Consider the following 12,955-nt stretch of genomic DNA (forward strand, 5'->3'; position numbering starts at 1 on the left):
TGACCTCGGGCAAGTCCCTTAACTTCTCTGAGCCTCGTTACCTCATCTGGAAAATGGGGATGGAGACTGTGAGCCCCACGTGGGGCAACCTGATCACCTTGCATCCCCCCCCCCGCAGCGCTTAGAACAGTGCTGTGCACATAGTAAGCGCTTAACAAATGCCATTATTATTATAAGACATATGCGTGGCTCAGTGGAAAGAGCCCAGGCTTTGGAGTTGGGGGTCGTGGGTTCGAATCCCCGCTCCGCCACACGCCTGCTGTGTGACCTTGGGCAAGTCCCTTAACTTCTCTGAGCCTCGTTACCTCATCTGTAAAATGGGGATGAAGACTGTGAGCCCCACGTGGGACAACCTGATCACCTCGCATCCCCCCCCCCACAGCGCTTAGAACAGTGCTTTGCACATAGTAAGCGCTTAACAAATGCCACTATTATTATAAGACATATGTGTGGCTCAGTGGAAAGAGCCCGGGCTTTGGAGTCAGGGGTCGTGGCTTCGAATCCCGGCTCCGCCACACGCCTGCTGTGTGACCTTGGGCAAGTCCCTTAACTTCTCTGAGCCTCGTTACCTCATCTGTAAAATGGGGATGAAGACTGTGAGCCCCACGTGGGACAACCTGATCACCTCGCATCCCCCCCCCACAGCGCTTAGAACAGTGCTTTGCACATAGTAAGCGCTTAACAAATGCCATTATTATTATAAGACATATGTGTGGCTCAGTGGAAAGAGCCCGGGCTTTGGAGTCAGAGGTCATGGGTTCGAATGCCAGCTCTGCCACATGCCTGCTGTGTGACCTTGGGCAAGTCACTTAACTTCTCTGACCCTCGTTACCTCATCTGGAAAATAGGGATTAAGACTGTGAGCCTCACGTGGGGCAACCTGATCACCTTGCATCCCCCCCCCACAGCGCTTAGAACAGTGCTTTGCACATAGTAAGCGCTTAACAAATGCCATTATTGGTCCAATGGGCCAACATTCATTCATCCAATCGTATTTATTGGGCGCTTGCTGTGTGCAGAGCACTGTACTAGGCGCTTGGGAAGTACAAGTTGGCAGCAGATGGAGACGGTCCCTACCCAACAGTGGGCTCACTGCGGCAGCCCACGAAAACCGGGAGGAAGGGGAAGGGGAGCGGGCGGGGACTGAGCTGGGACCTCTGGCTCCTCCCAGAACCGCCCCTGCCTCAGTTTCCCCGGCCCTTGGCTCTCCGGACCCCCAGAGGCTCCGGTGCCACCAGGGTCAGACCACCTGTATATATGTATATACATACATACATATACATATTTATTACTCTACTTATTTATTTATTTTACTTGTACATATCTAGTCTATTTTATTTGTACATACTTATTACTCTATTTATTTATTTCACTTGTACACATCTATTCTGTTTATTTTATTTTGTTAGTAGGTTTGCTTTTGTTCTCTGTCTTCCCCCTTCTAGACTGCGAGCCCACTGTTGGGTAGGGACCGTCTCTATAGATTGCCAGCTTGTACTTCCCAAGCGCTTAGTCCAATCAATCAATCAATCAATCGTATTTATTGAGCGCTTACTATGTGCAGAGCACTGTACTGAGCGCTTGGGAAGTACAAATTGGCAACACATAGAGACAGTCCCTGCCCAACAGTGGGCTCACAGTCTAAAAGGGGGAGACAGAGAACAAAACCAAACATACCAACAAAATAAAATAAATAGGATAGAAATGTACAAGTAAAATAAATTGAGTAATAAATATGTACAACCATATATACAGGTGCTGTGGGGAAGGGAAGGAGGTAAGATGGGGGGTAAGATGTGCGCTCTGCACACAGTAAGCGCTCAATAAATACGACTGGTTGGTTAACAAATGCCATTATTATCATAAGACATATCCACGGCAGGGCCCGGCCCCCATCCCTGGCCCACGCGGCCAAATAATACGCTCAACGCGGGCAAAATTATTACACCGTCCATAAATATAATAATAATAATGGCATTTGTTAAGCGCTTACTGTGTGCAAAGCACTGTTCTAAGCGCCGAATAAATATCTGCCAAGGAGAACCAGGTCAAGAGATGCAAGAACCCTAACACGCTCGCTCGGCTGGTATTTCCTCCCCCAGGACCCGCTTCCCGTAGTAGGGGAGCATTTGGTCCTTTCCCCGACCCCAGGGGAACGGTTCTCAGGGCTACACGATAACCACCCGTCACCTTGTGACCGAGTCACGGAGACCTTTTAATGGTCAAAGCGGGTCGCCCTGCCCGTTCAATGCCCACCCTAAAGGATCCGTCGGCCGTCCGGATTAAAACGCCAGCATCCACTCGCCCAAGCGACTGCTCTTTTACGGTTACGGTATTTATTTAAGCGCTTCCTCCGGGCCGAGCCCAGGAACAAGATACACGGCGTCCCTCCGTCCCGGGGCTCGCCCATCTGCTTTCACATTTCCCCAGCGAGAGTGACCTCCGGCTCCCTTTCCCCCGGCCGATCCGCTTCCCCGCTCCTCGAGAGGCCGGCCCCCGGGATCGGGATGCCCAACCCTCGGGAGGTCTGGGGGATTCAGGATGAGCCAGGCGGACCCCCAGAAACGCCGGTTCGGAGAAAGCCCCGCTCGCCTCATCCTCCGGACCGCGGGCCTGAAAAGGAACCGGGGCGCGGGGCGGGCGGCGAGGGTGCCCGCACGAGGGATGGATGGCGGTGAGGCTTCTGACGGGGGGGTGGTGACCTGGAGAGTCTGCGGCGACGGGGAGATCGCACCCTGACGTCTGGATTTATCCGTCCCCGGACCCTCCTGCGGCGACGGAAGGTGGCAGGTGGAGATGGGGCCCTATGAGCTCGGCATCCCGCTGTTTCGGGGTGACCCGTTCCTCGGGACGGCATCCCGCGCCCGCCCGCAAACGAGGACAAGGAGGGGAAATCCCAGCGTCGGCCCCCAATTCTGGGCGGCGTCGGGATGCGTCCCCCGAGCGGGTGCCAAGGGCCGCCGGGGCACCTCGGCCCGTCTGAAGCCCGGTTCGGGGGGGGCCGGGCCCCTAGGAGGGGGCGGTTTCGGGATCGGGCTTGCTGCGTTTGGCCAGGTCTTCGTTGTGAGCCTTGCGGATGTGGCGGTACAGGTCCCCCGACTGGGTGTAGCTGCGCAGGCAGTAGCGGCACTCGTAGGGCCGCTCGCGCGTGTGCACCGTGGCGTGCCGCCTCAGCGTGTAGGAGCAGGAGAAGGTCTTCCCGCAGGTCTTACAGGTGGGCACGTCCTCGGCGAAGACGCCGAAGCCCCCGGGGGCCGCCTCGTACTCCGGCGGCAGGTAGAGGGGCTCGTGCAGGCCGCCGCCGGCGGCGGCGGCGGGCGGCGGGGGCGTCACCAGCCCCGGGTGGTACTGCCCGGGGCCCGGCGGCATCAGGTGGTAGGGCAGGTGAGGGTCGGGGGGCAGGAAGTGGTCAGCCGGCCCCACCTCGTCCAGCCCCGGGCCCCCGGGCTCCTCGAAGGCCTCGGCTGGGGGGTGGCGCCCGCCGCAGAGCCCTTCGCCGGGCGCCAGCGGCCCCTCGGGCCTCTCCTCGGGGCCGTCCGGCTCCTCGTCCGAGATGACGATCGCCTCGACCTTCACCTGCACCCGCTCCGCCTCGGCCCGGGCCGCCGGCGGCGGCGGCGGGGGGGGGCGGGTAGAAGGCCTCCGGGGGCCCCCCGCCGGCCCGCGGCCCCGGCTCCAGGGGGGCCTCCGCCGGGACGGCCGGGAAGCAGGCGGCGGGGAGGGTCTCCGTGGAGCTGCTGGGGCTGGACAGGGACGCCTCGGCCAGCGGCGGGGGCGGCAGCTGGGGGGCCCGGGGGTGCGGGGGGTCGCCCTCCATGCCCGGCTGGGTGGTGTCCGCCCCGTCGGGGACCGGAGGCTCCTCGGGCGCGGGAGGGCCGGCGGGGAGGGCCGGCGCCGAGCTCTTCCACTCTTCCTTGTTCCTGCGGAACGGGGCCTCGGGCGGGGGGCCCCGGGCGGCGGCGGCACCGGCGGCGGCACCGGCGGCGGGCAGGCCCTCGGAAGCCGGGGGCCGCGGCGCCGGGCCGGGCTCCTCCTCCTTCTTGGTGCTGTCGGCCTCGGCCAGGGCCCGGGCCTGCAGCCGCCGCTTGCACACCTTGACGATGTCGTTCATGTGCAGGTAGCTGGCAGCGGCCAGCACGTCCTCCACGGGCGTGTCGCCCCGGAGGGCCAGCCGCCCCGCGTACATGAAGTCCAGCAGCAGGCCGAAGGCGGGGGCCGTGACGATCTCGTTGTGGATGCACACCAGGTCCCGCTTGTCCAGCTCGCGCTCCTTGTAGAACAGCTGGAAGAAGGGGCTGCAGGAGGCCAGCACGGCGCGGTGGGCCAGGAACCGCGTGCTGCCCACCAGCACCGTGCAGTCGCACAGGAAGCCTTGCGCCCGCTGCTCCCGCAGGCTCTGCAGCAGCTGCTGGCTGTGCTCCGGGAACTCCATGGCACCTCCCCGGCGGCGCGGGGGGACGGGGACGGCGAGGACGGCGGCGGCGGCGGCGGCGTCACCCTGCAGGGAGAGGGGACCGGGGGCCGCGCTGGGGGGTCACTCGGCCCCCCGAGACGGGGACTCCGTCCGGCCCCATCGCTCGGCCCCACCCCGGTGCTTGATAATAATCAATCAATCAATCAATCGTATTTATTGAGCGCTTACTATGTGCAGAGCACTGGACTGAGCGCTTGGGAAGGACAAATTGGCAACACATAGAGACAGTCCCTACCCAACAGTGGGCTCACAGTCTAAAATAATCACAATATCTTGCCAGCTTGTACTTCCCAAGCGCTCAGTACAGTGCTCTGCCCACAGGAAGCGCTCAATCATCATCGTCAATCGTATTTATTGAGCGCTCACTATGTGCAGAGCACTGGACTAAGCGCTTGGGAAGGACAAATTGGCAACACATAGAGACAGTCCCTACCCAACAGTGGGCTCACAGTCTAAAAGTCTAAAATAATCACAATATCTTGCCAGCTTGTACTTCCCAAGCGCTCAGTACAGTGCTCTGCCCACAGGAAGCGCTCAATCATCATCGTCAATCGTATTTATTGAGCGCTCACTATGTGCAGAGCACTGGACTGAGCGCTTGGGAAGGACAAACTGGCAACACATAGAGACAGTCCCTACCCAACAGTGGGCTCACAGTCTAAAAGTCTAAAATAATCACAATATCTTGCCAGCTTGTACTTCCCAAGCGCTCAGTACAGTGCTCTGCCCACAGGAAGCGCTCAATCATCATCATCAATCGTATTTATTGAGCGCTCACTATGTGCAGAGCACTGGACTGAGCGCTTGGGAAGGACAAACTGGCAACACATAGAGACAGTCCCTACCCAACAGTGGGCTCACAGTCTAAAAGTCTAAAATAATCACAATATCTTGCCAGCTTGTACTTCCCAAGCGCTCAGTACAGTGCTCTGCCCACAGGAAGCGCTCAATCATCATCATCAATCGTATTTATTGAGCGCTCACTATGTGCAGAGCACTGGACTGAGCGCTTGGGAAGGACAAATTGGCAACACATAGAGACAGTCCCTACCCAACAGTGGGCTCACAGTCTAAAAGTCTAAAATAATCACAATATCTTGCCAGCTTGTACTTCCCAAGCGCTCAGTACAGTGCTCTGCCCACAGGAAGCGCTCAATCATCATCGTCAATCGTATTTATTGAGCGCTCACTATGTGCAGAGCACTGGACTGAGCGCTTGGGAAGGACAAATTGGCAACACATAGAGACAGTCCCTACCCAACAGTGGGCTCACAGTCGTCTAAAAGTCTAAAATAATCACAATATCTTGCCAGCTTGTACTTCCCAAGCGCTCAGTACAGTGCTCTGCCCACAGGAAGCGCTCAATCATCATCGTCAATCGTATTTATTGAGCGCTCACTATGTGCAGAGCACTGGACTGAGCGCTTGGGAAGGACAAACTGGCAACACATAGAGACAGTCCCTACCCAACAGTGGGCTCACAGTCGTCTAAAAGTCTAAAATAATCACAATATCTTGCCAGCTTGTACTTCCCAAGCGCTCAGTACAGTGCTCTGCCCACAGGAAGCGCTCAATCATCATCGTCAATCGTATTTATTGAGCGCTCACTATGTGCAGAGCACTGGACTGAGCGCTTGGGAAGGACAAACTGGCAACACATAGAGACAGTCCCTACCCAACAGTGGGCTCACAGTCGTCTAAAAGTCTAAAATAATCACAATATCTTGCCAGCTTGTACTTCCCAAGCGCTCAGTACAGTGCTCTGCCCACAGGAAGCGCTCAATCATCATCATCAATCGTATTTATTGAGCGCTCACTATGTGCAGAGCACTGGACTGAGCGCTTGGGAAGGACAAATTGGCAACACATAGAGACAGTCCCTACCCAACAGTGGGCTCACAGTCTAAAAGTCTAAAATAATCACAATATCTTGCCAGCTTGTACTTCCCAAGCGCTCAGTACAGTGCTCTGCCCACAGGAAGCGCTCAATCATCATCATCAATCGTATTTATTGAGCGCTCACTATGTGCAGAGCACTGGACTAAGCGCTTGGGAAGGACAAATTGGCAACACATAGAGACAGTCCCTACCCAACAGTGGGCTCACAGTCTAAAAGTCTAAAATAATCACAATATCTTGCCAGCTTGTACTTCCCAAGCGCTCAGTACAGTGCTCTGCCCACAGGAAGCGCTCAATCATCATCATCAACCGTATTTATTGAGCGCTCACTATGTGCAGAGCACTGGACTAAGCGCTTGGGAAGGACAAATTGGCAACATCTAGAGGCGGTCCCTACCCAACGGCGGGCTCACAGTCTAAAAGGGGGAAGACAGACAACAAAACCAAACATACTAACAAAATAAAATAAATAGAATAGATAGGTACAAGTAAAATAAAAATAAATAAATAGGGTAATAAATACGTACAACCATATATACGTATATACAGGTGCTGTGGGGAAGGGAAGGAGGTAAGACGGGGGGATGGAGAGGGGGACGAGGGGGAGAGGAAGGAAGGGGCTCAGTCTGGGAAGGCCTCCTGGAGGAGGTGAGCTCTCAGCAGGGCCTTGAAGGGAGGAAGAGAGCGAGCTTAAGTGCTTGCACTTTAACTTTACACTTCTCGTTTCCTCCTAGACCGTTTCTCGTCAATGGGCTCAATAAATCCGATTGATCGATTGATTAATAATAATGATGACGAGGATGGCGCGCACGCTGCTCTAAGCCTGCCACGCGGTAAGCACTCGGTAACGATAAGGATGGTGGGATTTGTTCAGCACTTACCAAGCACCGGGGGGACGCAAGGCGGTAATGATAATAATAATAATAATGGTGTTTGTTGAGCGCTTACTATGCGCAAAGCACGGTTCTAAGCGCCGGGGAGGTTACAAGGTGATCAGGTGGTCTCATGGGAGGTTCCCAGTCTTCATCCCCGTTTTCCAGATGAGGGAACTGAGGCCCACAGAATAGTAATAATAATAATAACGATGGCATTTATTAAGCGCTTACTATGTGCACAGCACGGTTCTAAGCGCCGGGGAGGTTACAAGGTGATCAGGTGGTCTCACGGGAGGCTCCCAGTCTTCATCCCCATTTTCCAGATGAGGGAACTGAGGACCACATAATAATAATAATAATGGCATTTATTAAGCGCTTACTATGTGCACAGCACTGTTCTAAGCGCTGGGGAGGATACAAGGTTGCCCCACGAGGGGCTCACGGTCTTCATCCCCATTTTCCAGATGAGGGAACGGAGGCGCAGAGAAGTCACCCAGCTGACAAGTGACGGAGCAGGGATTCGAACCCCTGACCTCTGACTCCAAAGCCCGGGCTCTTTCCACCGAGCCACGCTGCTTTTCGCCAAGTGACTCGCCCAGTCACCCAGCTGACGAGTGGCGCCGCCGGGGCTCGAACCCACGACCTCTGACTCCAAAGCCCGGGCTCTTTCCACCGAGCCACTCCGCTCCTCGTCAGGTCGGACACGGTCCCCGTCCCCCGCGGGGCTCGCCGTCCCGCTCCCCATCTTCCAGGTGAGGGAACCGAGGCACAGGGAGGCCAGGTGACACGCCCAAGGCCACGCAGCCGACAAGTGAAGCAGCGGGGCTCGGTGGAAGGAGCCCGGGCTTTGGAGGCAGGGGTCGTGGGTTCGAATCCCCGCTCCGCCGCATGTCTGCTGTGTGACTTTGGGCAACTTCTCTGGGCCTCAGTTATCTCATCTGTAAAATGGGGATTACGACTGTGAGCCCCCCGTGGGACAACCTGATCACCTCGCAGCCCCCCCGGGCGCTTAGAACAGTGCCCCCATCTTACCTCCTTCCCTTCCCCACAGCACCTGTATATATGTATATATGTTTGTACAGATTTATTACTCTATTTATTTTACTTGTACATGTCTATCCTATTTATTTTATTTTGTTAGTATGTTTGGTTTCGTTCTCTGTCTCCCCCTTCTAGACTGTGAGCCCACTGTTGGGTAGGGACTGTCTCTAGATGTTGCCAATTTGTACTTCCCAAGCGCTTAGTACAGTGCTCTGCACATAGTCAGTGCTCAATAAATACGATTGATGATGATGATGATGCTTTGCACATAGTAAGCGCTTAACAAATGCCATTATTAATTAATTAAGTGGCAAAGCCGGGATCAGACCCCAAGCCCGTTCTCTTTCTACCACGCCACGCTGCTTAACAAATACCGCAGTTATCATTACTACCCCAAGTAGTAAGCACTTATCAAACACCACAATTTATTGTTATTATCGTTACCCCAGCGCTGAGTACAGCGCCTGGTACATAGTAAGCGCTGAACGAGTACCACAATTATTATTACGATTACCCCAGCGCTTCATCCAGGGCCTGGCCCATCCCAGCGTCTTGTCCAGTGCCTGGCAAGATTTAAGCGCTTAACAAATGCCACGATTATCAGCATGGCTCAGTGGAAAGAGCCCGGGCTTTGGAGTCAGAGGTCGTGGGTTCAAATCCCGGCTCCGCCACTTGTCAGCTGTGTGACCCTGGGCAAGTCACTTAACTTCTCTGGGCCCCAGTTCCCTCATCTGTAGAAATGGGGATGAAGACTGTGAGCCCCCAGTGGGACAACCTGATCGCCTTGTAATCTCCCCAGCGCTTAGAACAGTGCTTTGCACATAGCAAGCGCTTAATAAATGCCATCATTATCATTATTATTATTATTATCATTACTATCATCCCTGCGCTCAGTACAGTGCCTGACACAGAGTAAGCGCTTGACAGATACCCCAATTCTTATTATCGTTACCCTAGCGCCTCGTCCAGTTCCTGGCCCATCCCAGTGCTTAGTCCCGTAGTAGGCGCTTAACGAATACCCCAATTATTATTACTTCAGCGTTTAGTCCAGTGCCTAGCACATAGCAGATGCTTAACAAAAACCACAATTATTGTTATCGTTACCCCAGCGCTTCGTCCAGTGCCTGGCACAAAGTAAGCGCTTAACAAATACCGCAATTATCATTACTACCCCAGCGCTCAGTCCAGTGCCCGGCACATAGTAAGCGCTTAACAAATACCTCAATTATTATTATCGTTACCCCAGTGCTCAGTCCAGTGCCTGGCACAAAGTAAGTGCTTAACAAATACCCCAATTATTATTATTGTTACCCCAGCGCTCAGTCCAGTGCCCGGCACATAGTAAGCGCTTAACAAATACCCCAATTATTATTATCGTTACCCCAGCACTTCGTCCAGTGCCTGGCACAAAGTAAGCGCTTAACAAATACCACAATTATTATTACTACCCCAGCGCTCAGTCCAGTGCCCGGCATATAGTAAGCGCTTAACAAATACCCCAATTATTATGATTACCTCGGCATTTAGTCCAGGCCCTAGCACATGGTAAGTGCTTAACAAATACCACGATTCACGATCATTATTATTATTACCCCAGCGCTTAGTCCAGTGCCTGGCACATAGTAAGCGCTTAATGGATCCCACAATTGTGATTATTACTACCCCAGCAGCGAGGCTCAGTGGGGAGTCCGGGCTCTGGAGTCCGAGGTCACGGGTTCAAATCCCAGCTCCGCCACTTGTCAGCTGTGTGACTGTGGGCGAGTCACTTCACTTCTCTGGGCCTCAGCGACCTCATCTGCAAAATGGGGATGAAGACTGTGAGCCCCCAGTGGGACAGCCTGATGACGTCGTATCTCCCCCGGCGCTTAGAACGGTGCTTGGCACATAGTAAGCGCTTAACAAATGCCAAAATTATTATTAGTCCAGTGCCCGGCCCCCAGGGAGGGCTTAGCTTAAATACCCCAATTATTCTGATTACCTCAGCGCTGAGTCCAGTGCCCGGGCCCACGGTGAGCGTTTAACAAATAGCCCAACTGTTACTGCGATCACCTCAGCGCTGAGTCCAGTGCCCGGCCCCCAGGGGGAGGTTAAGACCCCCCGCCCCGAGGAGGAGGAGGAGGAGGAGGAGGAAGAGGAGGAGGAGGAGGACCACTACTGAGGGGCCCCTTCATCCTGAATGAAGCTAAGGTGTGTGTTCCCTCCCGCCCGCCCGTGCTGGGTTCCCACTTTAGGGGTGGGACGGGATGGTGTCCTGAGGAGGAGGAGGAGGAGGAGCAGGAGGGATGGGGAGGACGGAGAACAGGAGGAGGAGGTGGGGGAGGAGGAGAAGAGGAGGAGGAACAGGAGAGAGGAGGGAGAGGGGGAGGAGGAAGAGGGACAGGAGGGGGGGAGGGCTAGGAGGAGGAAAAGGACGACGAGGAGGGACAGGAGAGGAGGAGGAAGAGGGAGAAGGGACAGGAGGAGGAAGAAGAGACGGAGGAGGAAGGAGGAAGAGGAGGAGGAACAGGAGGAGGAGAGAGGAGGGACAGGAGGAGGAGGGACAGGAGAGGAGGGTGAGGAGGAGGAAAAGGACGCGGAGGAGGGACAGGAGAGGAGGAGGAGGAGGAGGAGAGAGAAGGGACAAGAGGAGGAAGAAGAGAAGGGACAGAAGACGAGGAGGAGGGACAGGAGGCAGAGGAGAAGAGGAGGAGGAACAGGAGGAGGAAAAGGACGACGAGGAGGGAGAGGGGACAGGAGGAGGAGGGAGGAGGAAGAGAAGGGACAGAAGAGGAGGAGGAGGGGGAGGGACAGGAAAGGAGGAGGAAGATGGACAAGAGGAGGAGGGAGGAGGGGGAGGGGGAGGGACAGGAGGGGGAGGAGGGCTAGGAGGAGGAAAAGGACGACGAGGAGGGAGAGGGGACAGGAGGAGGAGGGAGGAGGAAGAGAAGGGACAGAAGAGGAGGAGGAGGGGGAGGGACAGGAAAGGAGGAGGAAGAGGGACAAGAGGAGGAGGGAGGAGGGGGAGGAGGAGGGACAGGAAAGGAGGAGGAAGAGGGACAAGAGGAGGAGGGAGGAGGGAGAGAAGGGACAGGAAGAGGAGGAGGGACAGGAGAGGAGGGAGGAGCAGGGCTAGGAGGAGCAAAAGGACGACGAGGAGGGAGAGGGGACAGGAGGAGGGACGAGGGGAGGAGGAAGAAGAGAAAGGAAAGGAGGGACAGGAGAGAGGAAGAGGAGGAGGGAGGAGGAAAAGAAGGGACAGAAGAGGAGGAGGAGGGGGGACAGGAGGAGGAAGAACAGGAGGGAGGACAGGAGAGGAGGAAGAGGAGGAGGAAGAGGAGGAAGAGGAGGAGGGAGAGGAGGAGGAGGAGGGAGAGGAGGAGGAGGAGGAGGAGCAGGAGGAAGGAGAGGCGTCGGGCCCCTCCTCCTCCTGCCCCGAGGGGCCCGTGGCCTCAGGCCCCGGCCCCGCCCCCCGCCCCCGCCTCCTCCCGAAGCCCCGCCCCGGAAGCCCCGCCCCCGGCAGTCAGTCCCGCGCCCCTCCTTCCGGCCGGGGTCCCCCGGGGAGGGCCGCTCCCCCCTGCGGCCGGGCCCCTCCGGATGGCGCCGCCCCCGGCCCGGAGGAGGAGGAGCGCAGGAGGAGCGCAGGAGGAGCCCGGCCCGGCCCCCAGGCCCCTCTCACCCGAAGCCCGCAGCCGCCGGACCGACTCCGCCCCTTCCCCCTGCCCGCCTGCGATTGGACGGGGCCCCGGGCACCCCCCGCCCCCGGCACGGGGATTGGGCGCTCCGGCCGCTCCCTCCCATTGGAGGGCGCCGCCGTCGCTCACGCCTCCCCACGCGGGATTGGCTGGGCTCCGCCTCCCGGCCTGGCCCCGCCCACCTGACGTCACGGTCTTTCTTGGTTGGCGGAGGAGGCCTGTCACTCAACTTCCGGGGGCGTCGTCTGAGGACCGACGTGCCCGCCCCCCCCCCCCGCATTGCCTTAATAATAATAATAATAATAATAATAATAGCATTCGTTATGGATAATAACAATAATGATGATAGCATTTATTAAACGCTTACTATGTGCAAAGCACTGTTCTAAGCGCTGGGGCGGTAACAAGGTAAACAGGTTGTCCCACGGGGGGCTCAAAGTCTTCATCCCCATTTTACAGATGAGGGAACTGAGGCCCAGAGAACTGAAGTGACTTGCCCAAAGTCACACAGCTGACAGTTGGCGGAGCCGGGATTTGAACCCACGACCTCCGACTCCCAAGCCCGGGCTCTTTCCACCGAGCCACGCAGATGTGCCAAGCACTGTTCTAAGCGCTGGGGAGGGTACAAGGTGATCAGGTTGTCCCACGTGGGGCTCACAGTCACCATCCCCATTTTACAGATGAGGGAACCGAGGCCCAGAGAAGTGAAGTGACTTGCCCAAAGTCACACAGATGACAATCGGCGGAGCCGGGATTATTAATAATAAGAATAACGTTCGTATTTGTTAAGCACTTACTAGGTGCCTGGCACTGTCCTAAGCGCTGAGGTAGATACAAGGTGATCAGGTTGTCCCACCAGGGTTCACAGTCTTCATCCCCATTTTACAGATGAGGGAACTGAGGCACAGAGAAGTGAAGTGCCTTGCCCAAGGTCACACAGCTGACAAATGGCATAGCTGGGGTTAGAAGCCACGACCTCTGACTCCCAAACTCGT

General features: G+C 56.4%; 1 protein-coding gene across 1 annotated transcript; it reads right to left on the reverse strand.

The window, feature by feature from the left end:
* Positions 1-2,317: 2,317 nt before the first annotated feature.
* ZBTB3 (zinc finger and BTB domain containing 3) lies at positions 2,318-10,599 on the reverse strand. Its single transcript, XM_038764470.1, is given in 3 exon segments — positions 2,318-3,603; positions 3,605-4,498; positions 10,268-10,599. Coding segments are annotated over 2 exon segments (1,422 nt in total). The 5' UTR covers positions 4,433-4,498; positions 10,268-10,599; the 3' UTR covers positions 2,318-3,009.
* Positions 10,600-12,955: the final 2,356 nt, after the last annotated feature.

Source organism: Tachyglossus aculeatus, chromosome 22, assembly GCF_015852505.1.
Source record: "Tachyglossus aculeatus isolate mTacAcu1 chromosome 22, mTacAcu1.pri, whole genome shotgun sequence".
In the NCBI taxonomy this organism is placed as follows: Eukaryota; Metazoa; Chordata; class Mammalia; order Monotremata; family Tachyglossidae; genus Tachyglossus; species Tachyglossus aculeatus.